Source organism: Moschus berezovskii, chromosome 10 (assembly GCF_049115385.1).
Source record: "Moschus berezovskii isolate FMDL1 chromosome 10, NW_MosBer_1.0, whole genome shotgun sequence".
Taxonomy (NCBI): Eukaryota; Metazoa; Chordata; class Mammalia; order Artiodactyla; family Moschidae; genus Moschus; species Moschus berezovskii.
The window spans coordinates 68,733,701-68,758,559 of record NC_142469.1 but is presented as its reverse complement, the minus strand read 5'-3'; the positions used below and the strand labels follow the sequence as shown (position 1 = coordinate 68,758,559).

Here is a 24,859-nt window from a genome sequence, read left to right as displayed (position 1 = left end):
TGTTTCAGTGTAAATAGTGGCACTCTTTAAATTATCCATTCAGTTACACATTTAAGAAATCAAGCTAATTCTAAACTACATTCTCTCATCCCCTTTTTCAGTTGCCATGTTCTTAATATTTCAGCTCTGAAAAGTTTCTCCGCCGTAGCAGATTTGTAGATGTGGGGGCCAGCGTCTTGAGGGGACTTGTTTTGTTCGACCACACAGGGTTGTATTTCTTGTTCTTTTGTGTCTTTAGGGGGCAGGGTTATGTACTTGCAGTTTATTACTGCTTCCCACCAGTTGCTTTCACCTGATGGCTTTGCTCCATCCTGTATTCTGTGGGACCCTTGAAGCAGTTTGGATTTATGGTTTCTAGTTTAAAAAATCTAAATGGTCCGAATAGATTGTCATCCTATCCTCTTAACTGATGTCCCTGCCTCTGATGTCAAACCCTTCAGGTCTGTCGCTTATCCCTATGCCACCATTGGCCAAATCCCATGGGGCAGATCCAGCCCTATGCCAGGCTACAGGGGTTTTCCAGCCCCACTACCAGTACAGCTCCTATGATCCCATCTAATCTGGCCTTCACAGGTTAACCAGATTAACCCTTCTTAACCCCGATTTAATCATACCTCTGCTCCAAATCCCTTTAATGGTTCTCCCCACGCTTCAACATCAGATATATATTTCCTTGGTCTCGTCCCTTGAATGTTTTGTCCAGTCTCATTCCTGGCCAGTTCTCATGTTCTTCATGCTTAGCTGTGTCTTTGGTTCCCCAGATGATTGGTGCTTTCTTCCTTGTTTGCCTTCTCCATTGCCCATTCCCATTCCTTCTTCATTTTTTTTTCATCCACCATCACCTCCTGCATCACCTGCTCAGTGCTTTGACTCAAATATATTACCTGCTCAGCTTAAGTTGGATGGTCCTGGAGGGATGTATGCTAAAGCTGAAACTCCAATACTTTGGCCACCTCATGCAACGAGTTGACTCACTGGAAAAGACTCTGATGCTGGGAGCGATTGGGGGTAGGAGGAGACAGGGAACGATAGAGAATGAGGTGGCTGGATGGCATCACCGACTCGATGGACATGAGTTTGAGTGAACTCCAGGAGTTGGTGATGGACAGGGAGGCCTTTCGTGTTGTGGTTCATGGGGTCGCTAAGAGTCGGACACGACTGAGCGACTGAACTGAACTGAACTTTTTGCATAGATTGCTACAACAATATTGGAACAGTATATTTTAATTTAATTGTAGATGTTCTAGCTCAGTTCTCTTTTCTTAGGGAAGAGAGTTTTTCATTTGTAAGGTAATTAGAAAATGCTTGTTGAATGAATAAATGAGATTTTTTAAAGGAAAGAATCCAAAACACTGGATATTCACTGGATATTTAAGGAAAAAAAATTTTAAATTTCATCTAATAATCATTTTACATGTGATCGTTGGAATTGAAATTATGACAGTTTTCTTTCTCAGACTTCGAAAGATGTATCAGATTACTGCTAAAAATAATTTGTGAAGTTTTGTGTTGTCTTTGTAGCGACTACAGGAGGAATTAAATAAAAACCTATTGGACAGTCTCATTGAATTTCTGCAAACTTCTCATTCTGGGCTCTGGAAGAATTCTAAAGACTGGAGCTGTCAAATAAAACTCAGAGAAATTCCAACTGCTGCTCTTGTTCTAGGTACAAATGTGTGTGTGTGTTTTTTGTAAACAGTGGTTTTGCTGTTGAGAATAATAGGGAATCACCTGTTCTGATAAACTTGTTTTGTCTTTTTCATTTGCATAATTACATTGATCAAAATTTGCATACTTTGGAAACCAATTAAGTGTTCTTACATTAATCATACATCTGTAAATTAAAAGAAATTGACCAAGAGTCAGTACCCTTCTCTCCTTTTTGTCAGAAAAATGAAGGGGCAATAAATTTGTATTACTATTACTCTTTTTTCATTAGTTATTTTAATATGAGATTTTAAGTCAGTAATAAACTATCAGTATATTGATAGATGTGACTTTTATATCTTTTAAGTCATATCTTCTGTGAAATTTCTCTGACCTTAATTTTATTTCCCTGTGCTTATTTTTAAAAATTTTGTATTGTAATATTGTGTTAATATTAACTGTTTGGAGAGGGAGGTTGGATGAAATATATATGTTACTTTTAGACTGCAGATTGTAAATTTTTTAGGTGCTTAAGTATCCATCACTAATATCTCATTTTAATTAAACATCTGGAATGCAGGATATTGGAAAAAATTCTTTGGAATATTAGCAGTTTTTCTTCATTCCTTTTGAAAGGATAGTTGGATTTATTAGGATTCCAAACATACTCTTCATTGTATTTCCAATTTATTATTTATTCAAGGTATTTATATTAGTGAGCTCTCAGATAAGAAATTAATTCTATTATTTAATACTGCCTCTGCTGCTGCTAAGTCACTTCAGTCGTGTCTGACTCTGTGTGACCCCATAGATGGCCTCCTACTAGGCTTCCCCATCCCTGGGATTCTCCAGGCAGGAACACTGGAGTGGGTTGCCATTTCCTTCTCCAATGCATGAAGGTGAAAAGTGAAAGTGAAGTCGCTCAGTCGTGTCTGACTCTTTGCAACCCCATGGACTGCAGCAGCCTACCAGGCTCCTCCGTCCATGGGATTTTCCAGGCAAGAGTACTGGAGTGGGGTGTCATTGCCTTCTCCGATACTGCCTCTAACACTGTTCATTACCTAAATATTCTACCTGATATTCAGGGCAATACCTCTCAAACTTTAATGTACCTACAAATAATCTCCAGGGATCTTAGTAAACACAGATTTTCATTAATAAGTCTAGGGTGGGGTCAGACTTATTTGCTGGTTATTTAAGCTTGCTCATTTCTAACAAGCATCCAGCTGGTGCCCATACTGCCAATCCCAGGGCCACTCTTGAGTAACAGAACTCCCACAAATGGTTGTTGTGATGCTGTGGACCAGTTTTTCAGTGCCGTTTTAGTTTTAAACCCCTTGCATTTACTGATGAGAAACAGAGGCCTAGTGATGGTTGGCTTGTACTGTTGGGTGTTTAGTTTCTCTCATGCCAGGTTATACGGCCTGATAGATGGCTGTTGTTCAGTCACTCACCTGTGTCCTACTCTTTGTGACCCCATGGACTGCAGCACGCCAGGCTTCCCTGTCCTTTACCATCTCCCGGAGCTTGCTTAAACTCATGTCCGTTGAGTAGGTGATGCCATCCAGCCATCTCATCCTCTGTCCTCCCCTTCTCCTCCTGCCCTCAGTCTTTCCCAGCATCAGGGTCTTTTCTAGTAAGTCAGCTCTTTGCGTCAGGTAGCCAAAGTATTGGAACTTTAGCATTAGTCCTTCCAGTGAATATTCAGGACTGGCTGCCTTTAGGATTGACTGGTTTGATCTTGTAGTCCAAGGGACTCTCAAGAGACTTTTCCAAGACCACAGTTCAAAAGCATCAATTCTTTGGCACTCAGCCTTCTTTATGTTCCAACTCTCACATCTGTACATGACTACTGGAAAAACCGTAGCTGTGACTATATGAACCTTTGTCGGCAAAATAAGATCTCTGCTTTTTAGTATTCTGTCTAGGTTTGGTATAGCTTTTCTTCCAAGGAGCAAGTATCTTTTAATTTCATGGCTGCAAGTCATTTTGGAAGAAGGAAAAATCTCTCACTGTTTCCCCATGAAGTAATGGGACCGGATGCCATGATCTTAGTTTTCTGAATGTTGAGTTTTAAACCAGCTTTTTCACTCTCCTCTTTCACTTTCACCAAGAGGCTCTTTAGTACCTCTTTGCTTTCTGCCATAAGGGTAGTGTCATCTGCATATCTGAGGTTATTGATATTTCTCCTGGCAATCTTGATTCCAGCTTGTGCTTCGTCCAGCCCAGCATTTCTCTTGATGTACTCTGCATATAAATTAAATAGGCAGGATGACAATATACAGTCCTGATGTACTCCTTTCCCAATTTGGAACCTGTCCATTGTTCCACGTCTGATTCTAATTGTTGCTTCTTCACCTGCATACAGGTTTCTCTGGAGGGAGGTCAGGTGGTCTGGTATTGCCATTTCTTGAAGAATTTGCCACAGTTTGTTGTGATCCACATAGTCAAAGACTTTAGCATAATCAATAAAGCAGAAATAGATGTTTTTCTGGAATTCTCTTGCTTTTTCTATGATCCAGCGGATGGTTGCAATTTGATCTTTGGTTCTTCTGCCTTTTCTAAATCCAGCTTGAACATCTGGAAGTTCTCAATTCATAAACTGTTGAAGCCTAGCTTGGAGAATTTTGAGCATTACTTTGCTAGCATGGGAAATGTGTGCCATTGTGCAGTGGTTTGAACATACTTTGGCATTGCCTTTCTTGAGATTAGAATGAAAACTGACCTTTTCTAGTCCTGTGGCCACTGCTGAGTTTTCCAATTTTGCTGGCGTATTAAGTGCAGCACTTTAACAGGATTTGAAATAGCTCAACTGGAATTCCATCACCTCCACTAGCTTTGTTCATAGTCATGAACTTGACTTCACATTCCAGGATGTCTGGCTCTAGGTGAGTGATCACACCATCATGGTTATCTGGGTCATTAAGATCTCTTTTGTATAGTTCTTCTGTGTATTCTTGCCAGCTCTTCTTAATATCTTCTGCTTCTGTTAGGTCCATACCGTTCCTGTCCTTTATTGTGCTCATCTTTGCATGAAAAGTTCCCTTGGTATCTCTAATTTTTTTGAAGAGATCTCTAGTCTTTCCCATTCTATTCTTTTCCTCTGTTTCTTTGCATTGATCACTTAAGAAGGCTTTCTTATCCCTCCTTGCTGTTCTTTTGATCTCAGTATTCAGATGGGTTTATCTTTCCTTTTTTCCTTTGCCTTTTGCATCTCTTGTTTCTCAGCTATTTGTGAAGCCTCCTCAGGTAACCATTTTGCCTTTTACATTTCTTTTTCTTGGGTATGGTTTTGATCACCACCTCCTGTATGGGAACCTCCATCCATAGTTCTTCAGGCACTCTATCAGATCTAATCCTTTGAATCTGTTTGTCTGATATATGGTTGTGTGATAGAGTCAGGGGTCTGAGGAGAACATTTTTCCAGTTAAAGACATTGTTGATTATCTTGTTTCCAGTAGACAAATCTATTGTTTTAAGGAACTAGTGTTAAATAGCTAATGAAGGCAGTCAGTGAAAGATAAGATAAGCCATTGTTTTATTAAACTCCCAACTTTGTTCAGAGATGCTTTGTCACATTTGTAGGCCATAATGCATGCTAAATATTTTGATATCTGTACTCAGAGGATCAGAAATACATCCATTTAAAAGTAGCCTGCCAACATTTTCATTTGTTTCCTGGTAAAAAAAAAATTGCTTACTGGTGGTCTGGATAACTCTGAACTTTTTTTTTTCCCCCTTCCAAGCAGTTGAAGTTTTATACTAGCAAGTCTCAAGCTGTTTCCCGATGTCTGCTATTGGAACCTGCCTAAGCAACAAGGCAGTGTCTAGAAATCACAGATTGTGACGTTAGGGAACTTCTCAGTGGATAAAAATTTTTTTTCCAAAGTAGTGGGGAAATGGCCGGTCAGCTCTGATAACTGCATGCAGAGCACCAAAACTAATTTTTGGAAATGAAAACCAGGGATACAATAAATTCTTAAAGAACCTAAAGTTTTTAATTTATTTTTAGACTCTACCCTCAAAAATCAACATAGCACGACGTATCTTTTGTATTTTGCTATTATCATTTAATAGTATTAATGTTTGTATTCTCTTCAGTTGTTAAGTTAGGGTCACACTAAGGGCCTTATTTTTGAATGATTATTTTAAAAGCTCTTTATGAGTTTGAAATTCCTCCTAAGATGTTTTCAAGGGTCAACTACACATCCACGGTAGTTTTATTTTTCTTAAAGAAAAGTTGTGTTAAATACCTTTCCTGACAGGTATAGTGCATGCCTCTTTGTATGTGTTTTTAATGGAGATCTTTTCATTTATGTAGTATATTTTCTTATTTTCTATTATTAATCATATTTTGAAAATGCTTAGTAATTCACTTGGCATGTAAAGTTGCTTTTCTTATTGTTAAATTATTAATGATAAAAATGATGGTATAATATTGGTTTATTATCCCATAGGTGTGAATGTAACAGATCATGATTTAACACTCAGAAGTCTAACAGAAGTGCTTCAGAATAATGTCACTCCTTATGTAGTCTCATTGCAAGCTAAAGATTGTCCAGGTAAAATATAAATGCTCTAACAGCCTTGATAAGATGTTACAAATCTTCTCCATCCTTTTCTGTTTCTCGCTTTCATTATCCTTTTTTATTTGTGGGAACAGCGCGGCACTACACTGTTTATGCAGGATGAGGTTTTTTAAGTGCCTCTCAGTAATCTTGACTTTTGCAAGACTCTTGACCACTTTTGTTCAGTTTATTCTTGTCCCACCCCTACTGTATCCGCTTCAGTACCAGTGATAGTTCAGGTACTTCCCAAGGTGTGTTCCTGAAGTCAGTAAAATTTTAATAAGTTGGACAGTTTGGAACAGGAAGTTGAGAATTGAGGACTGAGGAACTCTTATTTAGCCCAACAGAGAAGAGACAACATACATAGGCTCATATTTACAGTTTCAAATCATTGTATCATCCCACTTTGAAAGACCACCATGGTCAAAAAAATAATAGTCCATTGCCAGAGCTAATCTCAGTGGAGCCATTAAATCGTGAAGAATGTGGACACTAACAGAGTCAGATGTGCTCAGATTTGGACTGACTAAAGGGCTTTAAGTGTTTATATTCATGTTCATATACTATTTGAAATTAAGTAAAAGTCCTTGGGACATCTTTAAAATGACTGTAGGGATTTCACTGGCAGTCCAGTGTTTAAGACTGCACACTTCCAGTGCAGGGGGCATGAGTTTGATCCCTGGTCAGAGAACTAAGGTCCCACATGCCGAATAGCATGGCCACCAAAAAATAAAAAAGATGATTATAAGGAAGAGTTTAATCAGTAAAATAATTTATGTAAATAATACTGTTGATCTCTTTTTGGGGGCCTTAAAAACCTTTTGCTGTCCAGTGTAATTTAAATGTATATTATTCCTAATATAATTTGTAGTTTTTATGTTTACACATTTGCTTAGGTAACACTTTTATTACAGTAAATAAATACAGACTTTCTCCTAGTATTAATCTGAATTAATAAAATTTAAATATTAAGGAGAGGATACTAATGAACCTTAAGAGTTAATATGTTAAATGTTATGTTAAGTGTAGGAAAACACGTTCTACTGAGGTAGTGATCAAAAAGTTTCAGATGTCTTAGATTTAAGGGAATATTCTTTTTTATGTTTTATGTTCTGTAGATATGAAACATTTTTTGCAAAAGCTGACCTCACAGTTGATGGGCTGCAAAGTAGATGTGCAATCCAAAGAAAAAGAAAGTGTTCAAGTCATCCAAAAAAATGTACATTATTCAATGGATTCTCTTTCTGCTTGGTATATGAGTGTCACACAGGTAAATGTAAATTGACAATTTTTTTTCCCCCCAAGAAATTGGCATATGATTAAAGAGGCTTGAATTACAGTGAACTTAGTACTGTTTTCATCTAATAAGGATATGTTTATGCAGCACTAGGTAGCTAATTTAGTAGTAGCTACTTATTTTTCCTAAGGTTACTAGTATCTAGAAGTTTTCTTTTATTGGTATACAGCCTAGTTCCTGGGATGTGTTTAGTTTCTTACAGGATCATTTTATTTGTGGGAGAATGTCATCTAATGACAAGACAGCATCAGGAATTTGCTCTGCTGCAGATTCTGTCTCTATGGTGATGGCTTTAACTTTAATATATTATCTCTTGGGTTCCTTGTTATTTACTTTGGTGCAGTAGAACCATGCTTTCAGTACCCATTGTTTGATGAGGAATATACATATATGTATATATTCAGTTAAGTTCATTTGCTCAGTTGTGTCCAACTCTTTACGACCCCATGGACTGCAGCACACCAGGCTTCCCTGTCCATCACTAACTCCCGGAGCTTGCTTAGACTCATGTCAGTCGAGTTGGTGATGTCATCCAACCATCTCGTCCTCTGTTGTCCACTTCTCCTCCTGCCCTCAATCTTTCCCAGTATCAGGGTCTTTTCCAGTGAGTTAGTTCTTTGCATCAGGTGGCCAAAGTATTGGCGTTTGAGCTTCAGCATCAGTCCTTCCAGTGAACATTCAGGACTGATTTCCTTTAGGATGGACTGGTTTGATCTCCTTGTAGTCCAAGGGACTCTCTAGAGTCTTCTCCAACACCACAGTTCAAAAGCATCAATTCTTCGGTGCTCAGCTTTCTTTATAGTCCAACTCTCACATCCATACATGACTACTGGAAAAACCATAGCCTTGACTAGACAGACCTTTGTTGGCAAAGTAGTGTCTCTGCTTTTTAATATGCTAAGTTTGTCATAACTTTTCTTCCAAGGAGTAAGCGTCTTTTAATTTCAAGGCTGCGGTCACCATCTGCAGTGATTTTGGAGCCCATAAAAATAAAATCTCTCACTGTTTTCATTGTTTCCCCATCTATTTGCCATGAAGTGATGGGACCTGATGCCATGATCTTCGTTTTTTGAATATTGAGTTTTAAGCCAGCTTTTTCACTCTCCTTTTTCACTGTTCATCAGTAGGTACAAACACAGTATATACACACACAATTTATACGTGTATGAATTTCATGTGTTCCATATTTGGAGTTCTCAAGGAATAAATGCTCTGTAAGTAAAGTGTGTTTAACAGGCAGATAATATAAATAGAAATTTCATTCTACCATGACATCTCTGGTGAAACTGAATAACCTAGATGATTCATGAGTAACTTACCATAAAAACCACAGTCTTAGTTTATGATGCTGTTGTAGCCAGATAGTATGGGAACAGTTACTGTAGTAACATTTTCTGCTGAATGTATTTGCTGAAGTCATCATAAATGAAGTTTGTTTTGCTTTATATAGGGATTAAACTGGTTCTAATGCTTACCAGAATATGTTAATTTGATCCACAGTGTGTTTCTGGAAATCAAATACTGCCTGAGGTTTAGGTCAGAAATCTTTAAAAGTTGGGATTGGATCAGATGATATTTAAGATGTTTTTCAGCTTGAAATTTCACAGTAGTGGAGCAGCAAGTAGTGTTACTCATTACAGTTTTTAATTAGAAACACTGGTTCTCTCCCTAAAGCAAAGTAAAATATAACATTCTATGAACAGAAAAATCAATTTTATAGAAAATATTCTCTTCTCCCCATGCTTTTCCTGTCATTTTCTCAGAAGAAAATATAAATATATCACGTTATAGATTTTACTGAATTTTTTTCTTCTTGGTTACTATTCCCATGTCAGACACAGAATGATTCTGCTAATAACTGTTGGAATGATTTTCTCTTTATTATGTGGGAGAAATAAAAGAAATAATGTTACTGGGAAATATGAAGGACAATATATCAACTTGTGGCATTATAGCATTGTTTGGGTGGGAAAACTTACTGTTAACTCTCTCTTTCCACCACGGCTCGAAAGAAGAGAGACCTGAAAATGCCGAGAAGAAAGAGGACTTCTAGCCAGTGGCAGTCTCCTCCTGTTGTGCTTATCCTAAAGGATATGGAAAGCTTCACCACAAAAGTACTCCAGGATTTTATAATTATCAGCAGGTAGATGGTGTATCTTCTGGCTTTTTCACAAAACTTTTTATTAAGAAGACTTACGATTTTTAACTAAAATAACAACCTTTTGCAGAGAAAATGCATAGCAGTTTAATCTTCATTTTGATGCTAATGGATTGAAACCAGGATGGTTTCAAATTGTTTATAAAATTGAATGTTTAAAACGACCTATCAGATTTTCATGTGCTTTTTGATCCAAAAATGAGACTCAAAAGACAAGTTAGCCAGTTTTTAATTAGAATGATAAAGCAGAATGAAATGTAGTTTCTCTCCCAAGGTTGTCTGTTTCTTACTTGCCCACTAGATGGATAAGCTACTCCAGGTTGAGCTATTCTTGTCATGTCTTATTTTCTGATACCTATCCACTTAGAAGGTCTGAGTTACATATGTCTCTACTGAGCAACAAATTTTTTTTAAACAACATTATTTTATATGGGTTTCTAATGTGAAGCAGCTTTTATGATCTTACTGGAACTTCAAGACAATCCTGTGAGACTTGGAATTAAAATAACTAACCCTATTTAAAAACCCAGTGACATGCTTTTCTCATGGTGTATTTTTTTGATGTAATTTATATTGGCATCTTCTGTATGTTAACTTGCTTAATAGTTATGGCTACATTTGCCTAAACCTATATTGTGTCAGAATCTACTAGTATTAATATAATTCTCACTTTGATAGTCCTTCCCCCACATCCCAATTGAAACTATGATTTCCAGATTCTTAAGACTTCTCTTAATGTTGACACTGAACAGATTTAACATGCTGAAAAAATGCACAGTACAGAATAGTGATATAAAAGCTATACTTTTTGGAACTCAGACTTGTGACTGCTTTTACTAACGAAAGTAAGAAAGAAAAACTTAAGCAGTAATAGAGTGCAAGTACTTTATACTGGGAGAGTAGACCTGCATACTGGTAGAATACTAAGAAGCAGTAGCTAATAGGAGGGAACAAACAAAATCATCAGCCACAATACAGAGGGCTCTGATCTACAGTAGCTCTAAGGAATATTGCTGCTCTAGTCTGTGGAAGTCATTTGTGTTCATACTGGTAATGCTAAGAATGAATCATGTTCAGTAAGTTTGAGTTAAGAATGCGGGGAAAGGATGTAGCATTTTTAAATTATGTCCATTAAAAATATCTTACATGTTTTTAAGAACATTTTTCTAAAGCTTAGCGATTATGGCAGGATTGACATAGCGTGTAGAAATGTCCATAAATTAGTGAGCTTTGTGTCACTGAACTCTTAGGCTAGATTTCTAACCATGAGGAAGACTGTAGGTATGGCTCAAACTTTGGATGAGAGTTTGAATAGTACCTGACACTTCTTTTAACACTTGATTTTGTATAACCTAAGAGGGAAGCACTCGATCTCTCTGGACCACCATGTTCTTATTGCTAATCTATTAAATAGATTGATTTCAGAGCTAAAGTGTCCGGGAAATAGTTCTGTGCTGCCGTAACAGAGGAAAATGAGTGACCTAAAATTTTTTATTATTTAGAATGATCTTCCTTAGCAATGTGGTACAAAGTAGGCATTAAATAAAGATTGTCTTATTTTAAAATATGATGTATTGAAATATATTTGCTAAAGACTTTCCGTTTTTGTAACTTCCTTTGAAAACTAGTCAACACCTACATGAATTTCCACTAATACTCATTTTTGGAATTGCCACATCTCCTGTTGTCATCCATCGCCTGCTTCCTCATGCAGTGTCATCTCTGTTGTGTATAGAACTGTTCCAGTCTTTGCCTTGTAAGGAGCACCTGACTACGGTACTTGATAAGGTAAAAAGAAAAAATTGTACCAGTGCAATAGGATGAAAAGAAAACTTCCAAGAATAGATTATAAATATAAACATTAGTGATAAATTTCTGTATCTGTCACTATGACATTGTATATGTTCCTACACATATTTTTGTATTTTTATTTATTTTATAATGTATAGTTTGGCTTCTTCACTTAAAATATAAGCTTTATGGAAAAAGTAATCATATCTTTCTTTATCTACCTACCTATTAACCCTATTAACTAGTTGTTACCCAATGGAAAATCACAGGTTTTTAAAGTAAGTTTTTACAGAATTTAATGACTCCCTAGTAACAGTAGCAGTGTTTTGACACTTAAATTTTATGTTAAATGATTTGAAGTTTTTATGGACTCTTTCCTCTCATGCTGCTCATGACAAAAAGTAAATACTAAGGTATTCCCAGACCTTAGCTCTGTGTTTCTACCTAAGTGGAAATGCTCTACTTTAGTATTGACCTTCTAAGGGTTGTTGCTGAACTCAGCTCCTTGAAGATGTGCTTTGTGCTGCTGTGTAATTTAAACTAATAATGACCTTCCACTTATTTAATAACCACTTTGACATTTTTTCCCCTTAAAGGTGGTATCCACTGACAGTTTAGGGAAATTTTTCCAGCTACAGTATTTAAAGTTGCTTGGTTGTGACCAAATTCAGTTGGCCTTCTGTAACTCTGCTTCAGTTTGAAAAGCCTAGTATGACTTCATTTTCAGATTTAAAATCTTCAGTGTAGCCATTGAAAATTAGCTGAGTGATACAAATTTACCAATTTAATATTTTTTAAATATTAAATTTTTTAAATAGACACCTGTTAATTTTAGGTTTCTCATTCAACAGTACATAACAAGCTACTTTCCATTACTGTGCATAGATGAAAAAGAAATCTTATCCAACAATAAAAATTGTCAAAGCCTACAGCTTCTTCAGTGACTTCTAATGGGAGAAAAGAGATTGTATAGATGATATTTTTGATAGAATTTAATAGAACTTTTACAAATTAGGAATTGGATGAAGGATAATGGACAGCTTTGACTTGAAGATGTAGAATGAATAGCTACTTCTGTTGTTGTTACTGTTTTATAAATTATTTTAAAGTTTTGGTTGATGTTTGTCCTACAAAAAAATCTAGCTACTGGTATAGCTTTCATAGGTACTGTGTTACAGTGTTACTTTTTGCCTCATTATTTACTTGATTTTTATGAAGAGTCAAGACTAACAGGGAGTAAGTCCTGCCTTCCTTTTCTTTCTTTCAGCTTCTTCTTACAACTCAGTTTCCATTTAAGCTGAGTGAAAAAGTGTTGCAGATTCTGACCAACATCTTTTTATATCATGATTTCTCAATTCAAAACTTTATAAAAGGACTTCAGGTAAGAAGACACTAGTAGGTTTGAAAGTTCACAAGCTGATTCTAAGTAAATTTGTGTGTTATTTCAGACTGACTTTTTAATGTGATAATTAGGCATTTTAAATAGCAAGATCTGGATAAGTAAATTCAAGTTATATTATTCTGTGTTCAGTGAATCCTTTGTTATCTTGTATCAAAATGTAGAGAATGTGTTAATTCAAATATTAAAAATTGAAAAAGACCTCTCTCCTTTCCAGTGATTCTTAATCATTTGGTGGGATAGGAGGGGGTGACTTACTTTTTTGAGAATCTGATGAGCACTAATGGGCTTTTCTACTCAAGAAATGATCTGTATAAAGGGTCAGCAAAGTTTTTCTTTAAAGGGCTGTATATTAAATATTTTTGGCTTTGCATGATACACGTGGTCTCTTCTGAACGTCTTCTTATTTTTTAAACATAACTGTATTGGGACTTCCCTGGTGGTCCAGCAGTTAAGAATCTGCCTTGCAGTGCAGATGTGGGTTTTATCCCTGGTTAGGGAACTTAGATCCCACCTGCCTGGGAGCATCTAAGCCCACACACTATAGAGAGCTGGTGTGCTGCAACTAGAGAGTCCATGCACCACAACGAAAGATCCTGCATGGTGCAACAAAGATTCCCCATGCCACAACTGAGACCCCACGTAGCCAAATAAATATATTTTTAAAACAATCCTTTATAAAGGTATACAAAATGATTCAGAGTTCCTGCTGCTAAGTCGCTTCAGTCGTGTCCGACTCTGTGCGACCCCCATAGACGGCAGCCCACTAGGCTCCCCCCGTCCCTGGGATTCTCCAGGCAAGAACACTGGAGTGGGCTGCCATTTCCTCCAATGCATGAAAGTGAAAAGTGAAAGTGAAGTCGCTCAGTCGTGTCTGACTCCTAGTGACCCCATGGACTGCAGCCTACCAGGCTCCTCCGTCCATGGAATTTTCCAGTTAAGAGAACTGGAGTGGGGTGCCATTGCCTTCTCCGTCATAGTTCCTGAGTCATATAAAAATTGGCTATAGACTGTAGCTTGCAGTGCCCTGCACATGTGTGTGTGTTCATTTTATTTATTCCTGTATACTGTGAATGCATTTTCACTAAGCTTTCATAAACTGCCAGAATAAAATTCATAAACCTAATCTAAATAACACCTAATCTAAAAATGCACCCCATTCTCCAGTAATTTCAAAATTAATAGTACTTCCTTCTCTTGGCAACTACCTAAAATACCTTAGCAAAGTGTAATTGTGTGAACACATGCTATTTGTCAAGTTCATTAAAACCTATGTATTAGTAATCTTGAGCCCAAGAGTACAATAGGATATTTCATGTTCATGTAGTGCCTTGAAAATTACAAATTATTTCTTTTCTCTTATGTATTCTTCCTTTATTTTAATCACAACAGTGTTTTATTACATAAGAGTATTAGCTCTTATGGCGAATATGTGTCTTGTTTTCTCAACTTAGACATTTTAAAAAGAGTATTTTAAAGCAGGAAAATATTATTTACCTTAGCAGTGAAAAGAAAGTGAAAGTCCCTCAGTCATGTCCAACTCTTTGCAACCCCATGGATTCCACAGTCCATGGAATTCTCCAGGCCAGAATACTGGCGTGGGTAGCCTTTCCCTTCTCCAGGGGATCTTCCCAACCCAGGGATCGAACCCAGGTCTCCTACATTGCAGGTGGATTCTTTACCAGTTGAGCCACCAGGGAAGTGTGATATTAAATGAAATTGAGATATAACAACTTTCTAATTTTACTTCTCTCATTCATTTCATTTCATTCATTCGTTTAGTTCATAAGTGTTTATGGAGAGTCTACTGTAAGTCAAGCACTGGGCTAAGCCCTGGCGATACAGAGGACAAAGAAGTCTCTGTCTTCAAATTGCTTATTGTTTACTGAAGGAGGCAGAAAAGTAGAACTGCAGCTCTTGAGTAGTCCGTGCTATTAGAGAAACATGCCTGGGGATTCCATAGAGAACAGAGGTGTAGCCTAAGTAAGGAGCAGGAGCTTGCTGGGTCAAAGTTGGAAAGGCGACAGTAGAGGGAGGGAGCTCCATTGGAGGGGTGCTACTTCCCTGGTGGCTCAGATGGTGAAGAATCCACCTTCAATGCAGTAGACCCAGGTTTGATCCCTGGGTTGGGAAGATATCCTGGAGAAGGGAATGGTTACCCACTCCAGTAATTCTTGCCTGGAGAATCCCATGGACAGAGGAGCCTGGCGGGCTACAGTCCACGGGTTGCAAAGAGTAGGATGCAACTAAGCACAGCATAGCAGTCTAGACAAGTTAGGACAAGGGCTGAACTAAGGTAGTGATGGTGAGACTAGGGAGAAGGAGGCAGGTTTGAAGATGAGACAGAATCTTGTGGCTGATGGGATATGTAAGAGAGGAGCATCTTACATACACACAGGTTCTAGCTTAGCAGATGGTTTGGAGTTCAGTACCCTTTATTAAGTGTACATGTTAAAATGAAGCCAAGAACCCATTTGTCAGAAAAGGATGTTTCTTTCTGTATATGGTAAATTTAGGCTACGCTGGATATAAAAATTTGTACTCAGGAGAAAGATCTGGACTAGAAATAATTAGGATTTATCATTGAAAAGGATAAATAAACAATATAAACAATAACAAATAATCAGGAACCTAAAAAATCATCTTATCAGATCCCTTCATTTTACAGATGAGAAAACTGAGACACAGAAAGATTAAGTAACCTGGGTAATATTTTAATTATTAAAATATTAAATTAATAATATATTAAAATATTAATTAATGGTTGAAGCTGTGTCATGAGGATGAAGTATCACCTAGAGGAGTGAGGAAAGGACTAAAAGCAGACCCCCAGGGCAAGCTAACTATAAGAGTGAACAACGGAAAAGGAGACTAGAAACAGTAAGGAAAGCCACCAGGAGAATATTTCATTGAAGTCAAAGGAAAAGGAAATACAAACTGTAGGCTCACATACAATTGAGAAAGCAAGTGAAGAAAAGCATATTAGGACTTTCCTGGTGGTCCAGTGGTTGAGAACCCACCTGCCAATGCTAGGGACACGAATTTGAGCCCTGGTTGGGGAAGATGCCACGAGAGCATTAAGCCCTCGTGCTGCAACTACTGAAACCTGAGTGCCTAGTGCCTGTGTTTGCAACAGGAGAAGCCGCCATAGTGAGAAGCCTGCACACAACAACTAGAGAATAGCCCCCACTCACTGCAACTAGGGAAAGTCTGCAGCAATGAAGACCCAAAGCAGCCAAAAATAGAAATAAATGAGTATGAATAAAGATTATTTGTTAATAATTAAAATATTAGCCAGGTTACTTAATCTTTCTGTGTCTCAGTTTTCTCATCTGTAAAATGAAGGGATCTGATTAGATGATTTTTTTAGATCCCGATTATTTGTTATTATTTATATTAGGTACCTTATTAATTAGGTACACTTATTAAGTATTAACATTGCTCCATTGATATGTATTATTATCTCCAGTTTTGCACTTGAGAAACAGAGACTTAGATAAGTAGCTTGGCCAAGATCAGACAGCAGAATCTCAATACCCCATTTGTCCAGTTTTCCTAATCATCAGTTGTTCCATCGCTCAGTCATGTTCGACTCTTTGTGACCCCATGGACTGCAGCATGCCAGGTCTCCCTGTCCTTCACCATCTCCTGGAGCTTGTTCAGACCTCATGTCCATTGAATCGGTGATGCCGTCCAACCATCTTGTCCTCTGTTGTCCCCTTCTCCTGCTTTCAATCTTGCCCAGCATCAGGGTCTTTTCTCATGAGTCAGCTGTTCACATCAGGCGGCTAAAGTATTGGAGCTTCAGCATCAGTCCTTCCAATGAATATTCAGGATTGATTTACTTTAGTATTGACTGATTTGATCTTGCAGTCCAAGGGACTCTCAGGAGTCTTCTCCAACACCACAGTTCAAAAGCATCAGTTCTTAGGCGCTCAGCCTTTTTTATGGTCCAGCTCTCACATCCATACCTGACTCTTGGAAAAACCATAGCCTTGACTATATGGACCTTTGTCAACAAAGTAATGTCTCTGCTTTTTAGTACGCTGTCTAGGTTTGTCATAGCTTTTCTTCCAAGGAGCAAGCGTCTTTTAATTTCATGGCTGCGGTCACCATCTGCAGTGATTTTGGAGCCCAAGAAAATAAAGTCTGTCACTGTTTTCACTGTTTCCCCATCTGTTTGCCTTGAAATGATGGGACCGGATGCCATGATTTTCACATTTTGAATGTTTAAAATTTAGTTTTTTGAAAGTAAGTCTTAGTCATCAGTGGGAAATACTATGTATAAGTCTATTTCTGTAGAAGGCGCAATAGGGCATATAATCACTATATGTTTAAGTCCTTCCCTCATTAAGTAGATATAACCAACTTGTTAATTGACCCAGATATTGACAACACTTGAACTAAATAGCTGAGTGTTACTGGGTTCTTGTTTTATCTGCAGCTGTCCTCTAACTCAGGTGACTTAGTTCCATCCCTCCTCCCCAGCAAGTCCCATACTGTGTTTGGTTTTTACTTTTCTCATGTTTAAAAAATAGTGTTAACATTGAAATAAATACAATCACATTAATATAACTGTATATAAGCAAGGAAGAAGATTATGTTAGTATGTGGAACGATAACGTAGCACTTGGCATGAATAATCTCTTTCTATTTTGTACTTGTTTCCAACTTAGGCTGCCCCTTTGCTTTATAGCCCTATACCTCCTGTAGAGTGGACTGTTTTGGAGGATTTTCTTTAGTCTTGGATATTTGGTCTTCAGCTCTACAGGCTCAAAAATTCATTATCAGTTTATGCATGAAAGGTCAAGCTCAAATACCTTAAGACTAATATATAGGCTGAGCTTGAGCTTAAGTCGCTCAGTCGTGTCCAACTCTTTGTGACCCCATGGACTGTAGCCTACCAGGCTCCTCCGTCCGTGGGATTCTCCAGGCAAGAGTACTGGAGTGGGTTGCCATTTCCTTCTGCAGGAGATCTTCCCAACCCAGGGATCGAACCCGGGTTCGATAGTGAAGTATTGGATCTTGATAATCCCGCATTGTAGGCAGACGCTTTAACATCTGAGCCACCAGGGAAGCTCAAAAATATATAGGCTAGCATGTTAATTTATTAATTTGTGGTAGGGAATACTGTTTTCCAGTGACCAGAATTTGTTTTCTACACTATCTAGGGAGCTCTCTCTTGGTACAAGATACCTGGACAAACCAAACTGGTCATGAAAAGCTTGCTTAGAGTCAGGAGTTTTTAACATGTGCTTAGTCTTGTAAAATATATCTTACGAGTTATGGTAGAAGCTGGAAAATCAGTCCCCCTTGTACTGGAGAGACCATAGCACTCTGGACTACACGTATCTACCATAGCACACTGGACTACACGTATCTACCATAGCACACTGGACTACACGTATCTACCATAGCACACTGGACTACACGTATCTACCAAATATGTGCTATCTTTTCCTCCATGACAAAACTGAGTTTTAAAAGATACATTTTCTTTGGACATGCCTCATTTTTCTTTTTTTTTTTTTTAATCAGTAAGCAAAGCTTCTGCTATTGTAGCATTTTTATTTATTTAGCAGACCAGTTTTTACACTGATTTTAGATTGGTATTTTCTTAGGAATATTTGAGCGACTGTTAGATCACACCACAGTCACATCTCCATCGCAACTGTTGTTATTGTAAGTGAGTAGCTTCTGCGGATAGCTGATCTATCCAATTATGTTTGTTTCTTTCAGTTTATACTTCAGAGATTACAATTTTCTGACCTTGTCTGCAAAATTGAAGCCCAAAATATTCTAGGTGTATAGCCATTTATGCATTGTTTGCATTTTTATTGTGACATTATTAAATATATTAGTGCCATAAATACTTCCACTGTTTAAAAAAGAAATCTTGATATTGAGCAGACATGGGGCAAGAGATTTACTGTCAAATACAGCAAATATATTTAATCTTCACTTTTCTTTCAGCTTGCTCTATTAGAGCACTTCTATTCCCAGCCCCTCAGTGTTCTGTGCTGTAATCTCCCAGAAGCCAAGAGAAGAATACATTTTTTATCAGCTAATCAATGTGAAAACATCCGACGTCTTCCATCATTTAGAAGGTAAAAAGAGAAGTACATATTTAGTATATTTTGTAAGAGTTGGAGCAAAATAAGGGATCTCAGAGCCAGTTAATTTTAAAGGAAAAAGAACTTTTTTATTCAGAGCAAAATAAAACACTTTTGTTTTTAATTGAGACATTTGGCATAAAGAAAAATATTTTGCAGGGGAGCGTAATCTGCAGTATTGTTAGTTACTTTTCATAAGTAACATTTCCTGTTTCTGGAGTTTATGGCCTTTGTTTAATATCAGACCCCTAGACTAAGAAATGCACCTGATTTAAGCACTTGACCATGACTTGAATTTATTTTTGAAAATAAATAAAAGAATGTGGATTCCAATCTGGGTAGTTCTTTATTTCCGTATGCTATTCAAGTATTTAAAATTCTCATTCTCTGTTTTTGTGTATGCGGTGGTAAAAATTTTAGGTATGTGGAAAAGCAGTCTTCAGAAAAGCAAGTTGCACTGTTGACCAGTGACAAATCTTTGAAGGTAGGAATATGGATATATTTGTTGCTGTTTTATTCTTTTTTTTCCTTCATTAAAAAGAATATGCGCAAAAGATTTATTGAGTTAATTTTATTTTTAAAAAACTGTACAGTCTAATATGCTTTGCATAGTGAAGTATTGGATCTTGATAATCCTATAGAAATGTGATTGTTAAAGGTGATGTAAAACCTCAGTTCTAAAGGAAGACTTTTTTTTTTTTTTTAATCAAGAAGGAAAAGCTAGAACATGAGGTTTATCCTGTGGTCTGTTTTTGAAACACTTGCAGATCTCAACTTTCTTTTCCACATGGTGGTTTTGGAATCTGTAGGTAGTCTCATTTTAATGTTCTTGTAAGGGATGTCAGAAATAGAAGCCATGCAACTTAGGGCCCCACTGCTAAGTGGATATTGATTTGATTTGAAAAAAAAATACCATTACATATTGATAATATAGTGCCAGGAAAGACGTAATGAGCTTAGAAAATTATGAGTTAGCTATACAGCATGGGGAATATCAAAAGAGGGAGTTTTTTTCTTTCTTAAATAAATAATACTTGGACATGGTACATAATTCAAAGGCAAAAATAATATACAGTGAAAAGGCTCCCTCCCACCTTAGTCCTCCAACTACCCACTTACCCTCCCTGGATACAGCCAGTGTTGCTAGTTTCTTATGTATTAGTCTGGAGATATTTTCCACATATACAAGTAACAGGTAATTATATATATTTTGGAGGTTTATTCCCCTGTCTTACAGAAGATAAATACATACACTATTTTGTATTTTGTTTTTTCTTAATCTTGGAAATCATTTTATATCACTACTAAAGAGTGGCATTGTATTATTATTTTTTTAGATTAACTTTCTTTATTGTGATGTAGTTGATATACAGTATTACATAAGTTTCAGGTGTACATCATACAGCGATTTATAATTTTTAAAGGCTACACTCCACTTATAGTTGTAAAATATTGGCCATATTCCCTGTTGTACAATATATCCTTTAGCTTATTTATTTTATACATTTTAGTTTGTACCTCTTGATCACATTCCCCTAACCCCTCCTTCTCTCCACTGGTAACCATATCTGTGAGTCTGTTTCTTTTTTTTTTATCATTCACTAGTTTATTTTGAAGGTTCTACATATAAGTGATATATAGTATTTGTCTGACATATTTCCCTTAGCATAATCCATGTTGTTGCAAATGGTAAAAGTTTGATTCTTTTTTGTGGCTGAGTAGTATTCTGCTGTATAAGTAAGTAGTCACCACATCTTTTATCCATTCATCTGTCGATGGACACTTAGGTTAAACACTGAGTGCATGTATCATTTCATATTAGTAGTTTGGAGTTTTTTTCTGATACATATCAAGAAGTGGAATTGCTAGGTCATATAGTAGTTCTGTTTTTAGTTTTCTGAGATACCTCCATACAGTTTTCCACATTGTCTGAACCAATTTACATTCCCCTCGACAGTGTACGAGAGTTTCCTTTCTGCCACATCCTTGCCAGCATTTGTTATTTGTGTTCTTTTTGATAATAGCCATTCTGATAGGTGTGAGGTGCTGTCTCATTGTGGTTTTGATTTGCGTTTCCTGGTTGATTAGTAGCATTGAGAATCTTCATGTGACTGTTGGCTGTCTGCATTTACTCTTTGGAAAAATATCTCTTCAGTTCTGCCCATTTTTTAATCAGGTTGTTTGTTTTTTTGAAGTTGAGTTGTATGAGCTGTTTATATATGTTGGATATTAATCCCTTATCAGTAGTATCATTTGTAAATATTTACTCCCATTCAGTAAGTTGTCTTTTTGTTTTGTTGGTTTCCTTTGCTTTCCAAAAGCTTTAATTTAGGTCCCATTTGTTTATTTTTGCTTTTATTTCCTTTGCCTTAGGAGACAGAGCCAAGCAAATACTACTACGATTTATGTTAGAGTGTTCTGCTTGTTTTCTTCTAAGAGTTTTATGGTTTTCAGTCTTATATTTAGGTCTTTAATTCTTTTTGAGCTTATTTTTATATTTAGTGTTATAGAATGTTCTAATTTTATTCTTTTACACATAGCTATAAGAGTGGCATCATATTTTATTAAATGAATGTACCTTCATGTATTTAACAAGTCCCTTACAATTAGAATGTGTGATGTCACACTTATTTTCAGACTCTATACCTTTTTAAGGAAAAAGTTTATTCAAAACTTGTAGTAAAATTAAGATGAGATTGAAGTTAAGCCCTAGCACTCTGTAGGTTTTACTGATACAAACTACTTTCAATTTTTTTTTTATTGGAGGATAATTGCTTTATAATGTTATAGTGGTCTCTGCCATACATCAATGTGAATCAGTCATAATTATATTTATTAATATATCCCTTCCCTCTTAAGCCTCCCTCCCCTGCCACTCCACCCATCTAGGTTGTCACAAAGCACCAGGTTGGTCTCCCTATGTATTAAATTTTGAATAAAAGAATATTAGTTCCTGGTGGGCATGTGTTCTATATGAGTAAACACTAATTTACCTCCTTTTAAAAAATTCTCAAAAAATATTGAGAATGGCTTCTTTTTGGCGTTGTTCAGCTATAGTTTACATATGTAATTACAATGCAAAATGGCTTTTATCAAACATTATTTCTGATGCAGAATCCACACTAGGCCATAATATAAAATCACTTCTAGATTGGATTTAATTATCATTTTAATAAACTCTGTAATCTTTTCAGAGCAGTATAGGAAATCTTCAGACACTAAAGTAGGTTATTTCAATATATAGGGAATTTAAGAACCAGTGGGAAAGGATGTGTGCATGTTATTGAGTTTTTTAAGATTAGACAGCTTAGCTCTATTGAGTCAGTGAGTTGCCAAGTGTATTTCCAGCTAGAAGTTTCTGTCAAGAGTGTACTTTCAGAGGTCAAGAAGAGATTTTTAAAGAGTACCTTTAACCATTGAGATGACAAAGGAGAGAATGTCTTGGCTGGCCTGTTGCAGAAATTTGCTGTGTTCAATGGCTCAGTAGTGTCTGACTCTTTGCTATCTCATGGACTGTAGCACTCCAGGCTTCCCTGTCCTTCACTATCTCCCTGAGTTTGCCCAAACTCATGTTTATTGAGTCGTTGATGCCATCCAACCATCTCATCCTCTGTTGCCCCCTTCTCCTTCTGCCCTCAATCTTTCCCTGCATATTGGTCTTTTCCAGTGAGTCAGTTTTTCACTTCAGGTGGCCAAAGGACTGGAGCTTCAGCTTCAGTCCTTCCAATGAATATTCAGGGTTGATTTCCTTTGATTGCCTTGCTGTCCAAGGGACTTTCAAGAGTCTTCTCCAGCAGCATAATTTGAAAGCATCAGTTCTGCAGCATCCAGCGTTCTTTATGATCCAGCTCTTATATCCATACAGGACTACTGGAAAAACCATACCTTCAACAATACAGACCTTTTGTTGGCAAAAATTATATCTCTACTTTTTAATATCCTGTTTAGGTTTGTCATAGCTTTCCTTCCAAGGAGCAAGCATCTTTTGATTTCATGGCAGCATTCACCATCCACAGTGATTTTGGAGCCCAAGAAAATAAAATCTGTCACTGTTTTCACTTTTTCCCCATCTATTTGCCATGAAGTGATAAGACTGGATGCCCAGATGTTCGTTTTTTGAATGTTGAGTTTTAAGCCAGCTTTTTCGCTCTCCTCTTTATTAGTGGTATCATCTGCATATCTGAGGTTGTTGATATTTCTCCTGGCATTCCTAATTCCAGCCTGTGATTTGTCCAGCCTGGCATTTTGCATGATGTACTCTGCCTATAAGTAAAGCAGACAATAAGCAGCCTTGGCATATGCCTTTCCCAAGTTTGAACCTGTTCTTTATTGTCTAATATTAACTTTGCTTTTCAGTAACTTTGTGTATTTTCTAAGCATTTATTTATACTGTGTTTATGTTTGTTACAGTTTTCAGACCTGTTTGTTATCATCTTTGCCATATTCATTTTGGGATTGCATATTTAATCATTCAGAGGCGTATTTTCTTGGGACTTACATAGTAAGAAATATGAAGGAGCAACAAAGATTTGCACCTTTAACCTGAAAAAATTGTATATTGGCTACCTGCTGATTCAAGGGACAGAAGTTATCTCTGAAAAATTAATATGTTGGTTTTTCTAGTTTAGACCAAAAATATCTTTGAATATTTTATTCTTATTATAATGCTTTCCTTTTTATCTTTTTATAGTTTTGGTTTAAAATATGTGATAATTTTATTTGTATTTTTCTACAATAAAAAAAAATTGGAAAGAAATGCCAGATGACAGTCATTAATATGGTGCTGCATGATACAAGGGAAGATTCACCTCAGAAATCTTGTGTTTGAACTCCAACTGCTCAGTAGCCATGTGTACTTAAGGAGATCACTTACCCTATTTAAGCCTTCATATCCTTGTCTCTGAATTTGGATAATCCCTAGTAGTGATTTCTCCATAGGGTTAGTATTAATCAAAGTCTATTCAGCAAATGAGAGTGAGGTTAAAACAAATAGAACAATAAAACTTTTATAAATGTAAATCAGAAATAGTTACTATTTTTCACCATGATAAAAATTAAGATATCAATTAAATATACTGTTTTATATATTCTATAACATATATACAAAGTATATATAATACTCTGTTATATAGTCATATAGAGTATATAGTTATATAGACTTACCTCCTATTAGTTTTGTGCTCATTTTCTACATTTACATTTCTGAGACATAGATCTCAAAGTGTAATCTAGTGAAATTTATATTCTTTATATCAAGATTGTTTCTGCCCTAAAAATCTACTTGCTGTCTACTCTGATGAACTAAGTGACTGCTCGAGACTATAGCATATATCAGAATCACTCAGAGCAGTTGTAAAATGCGGGTATCTAGGCTCCATCCCCAGAGTTTCTGATTGTGTAGCCCTGTGCTCTGCCCCAGAAATTTGCATTTCTAGAAGGGTCCCAGGCAGTGCTGATGCTGCTGGTCTGGAGACCATTCTTTGAGAACCACTGACGTAGACGACTCCCTAGAAGAAAACATCATTTATTGTCTCCCTTTACCTGGTTTTCTTAAGTGTAGAAATAAGCTAGTAAATGCCAGCCTAAACAAATGATTCATCTCAGTTTTCTTCTGACTGGACTCAAGATGTAAAAAAAAAAAAGCAAACAGAAAAACTCACTTCAACTCCTTTAAGATTATGGACCCTTAGTTTCATAGATAACTGCTTTAAAATTGTATACCAGCTTTGTATTTCATAAACTTTTGGAATGAGTTTTTTGAATGTACTTAAATCTAAAAATTTAGCTAACTCAACCTTGTACATTTGTAGAAGATTCATTAAGAAGTTCAAACTAAGGTGAGACATTAAAAGCCCACGTATAGTTGATGAGAGGGTCAAGATTCTG

The 24,859-nt window shown here is 36.6% G+C and overlaps 1 protein-coding gene across 5 annotated transcripts in view; it reads left to right on the top strand.

Annotated features, from left to right (window-relative positions):
- The window catches only part of ORC3 (origin recognition complex subunit 3), a 71,957-nt gene that overhangs the window by 7,780 nt on the left and 39,318 nt on the right, over window positions 1-24,859 (top strand). For all 5 annotated transcript variants that reach the window (XM_055433892.2, XM_055433890.2, XM_088840725.1 and 2 more), the window contains 8 exons: window positions 1,522-1,666; window positions 6,105-6,209; window positions 7,334-7,485; window positions 9,525-9,655; window positions 11,299-11,458; window positions 12,729-12,842; window positions 18,834-18,967; window positions 19,394-19,457. In XM_055433892.2, the coding sequence (XP_055289867.1) occupies window positions 1,522-1,666; window positions 6,105-6,209; window positions 7,334-7,485; window positions 9,525-9,655; window positions 11,299-11,458; window positions 12,729-12,842; window positions 18,834-18,967; window positions 19,394-19,457 (1,005 nt within the window). The remainder of the gene's footprint in view (window positions 1-1,521; window positions 1,667-6,104; window positions 6,210-7,333; window positions 7,486-9,524; window positions 9,656-11,298; window positions 11,459-12,728; window positions 12,843-18,833; window positions 18,968-19,393; window positions 19,458-24,859) is intronic.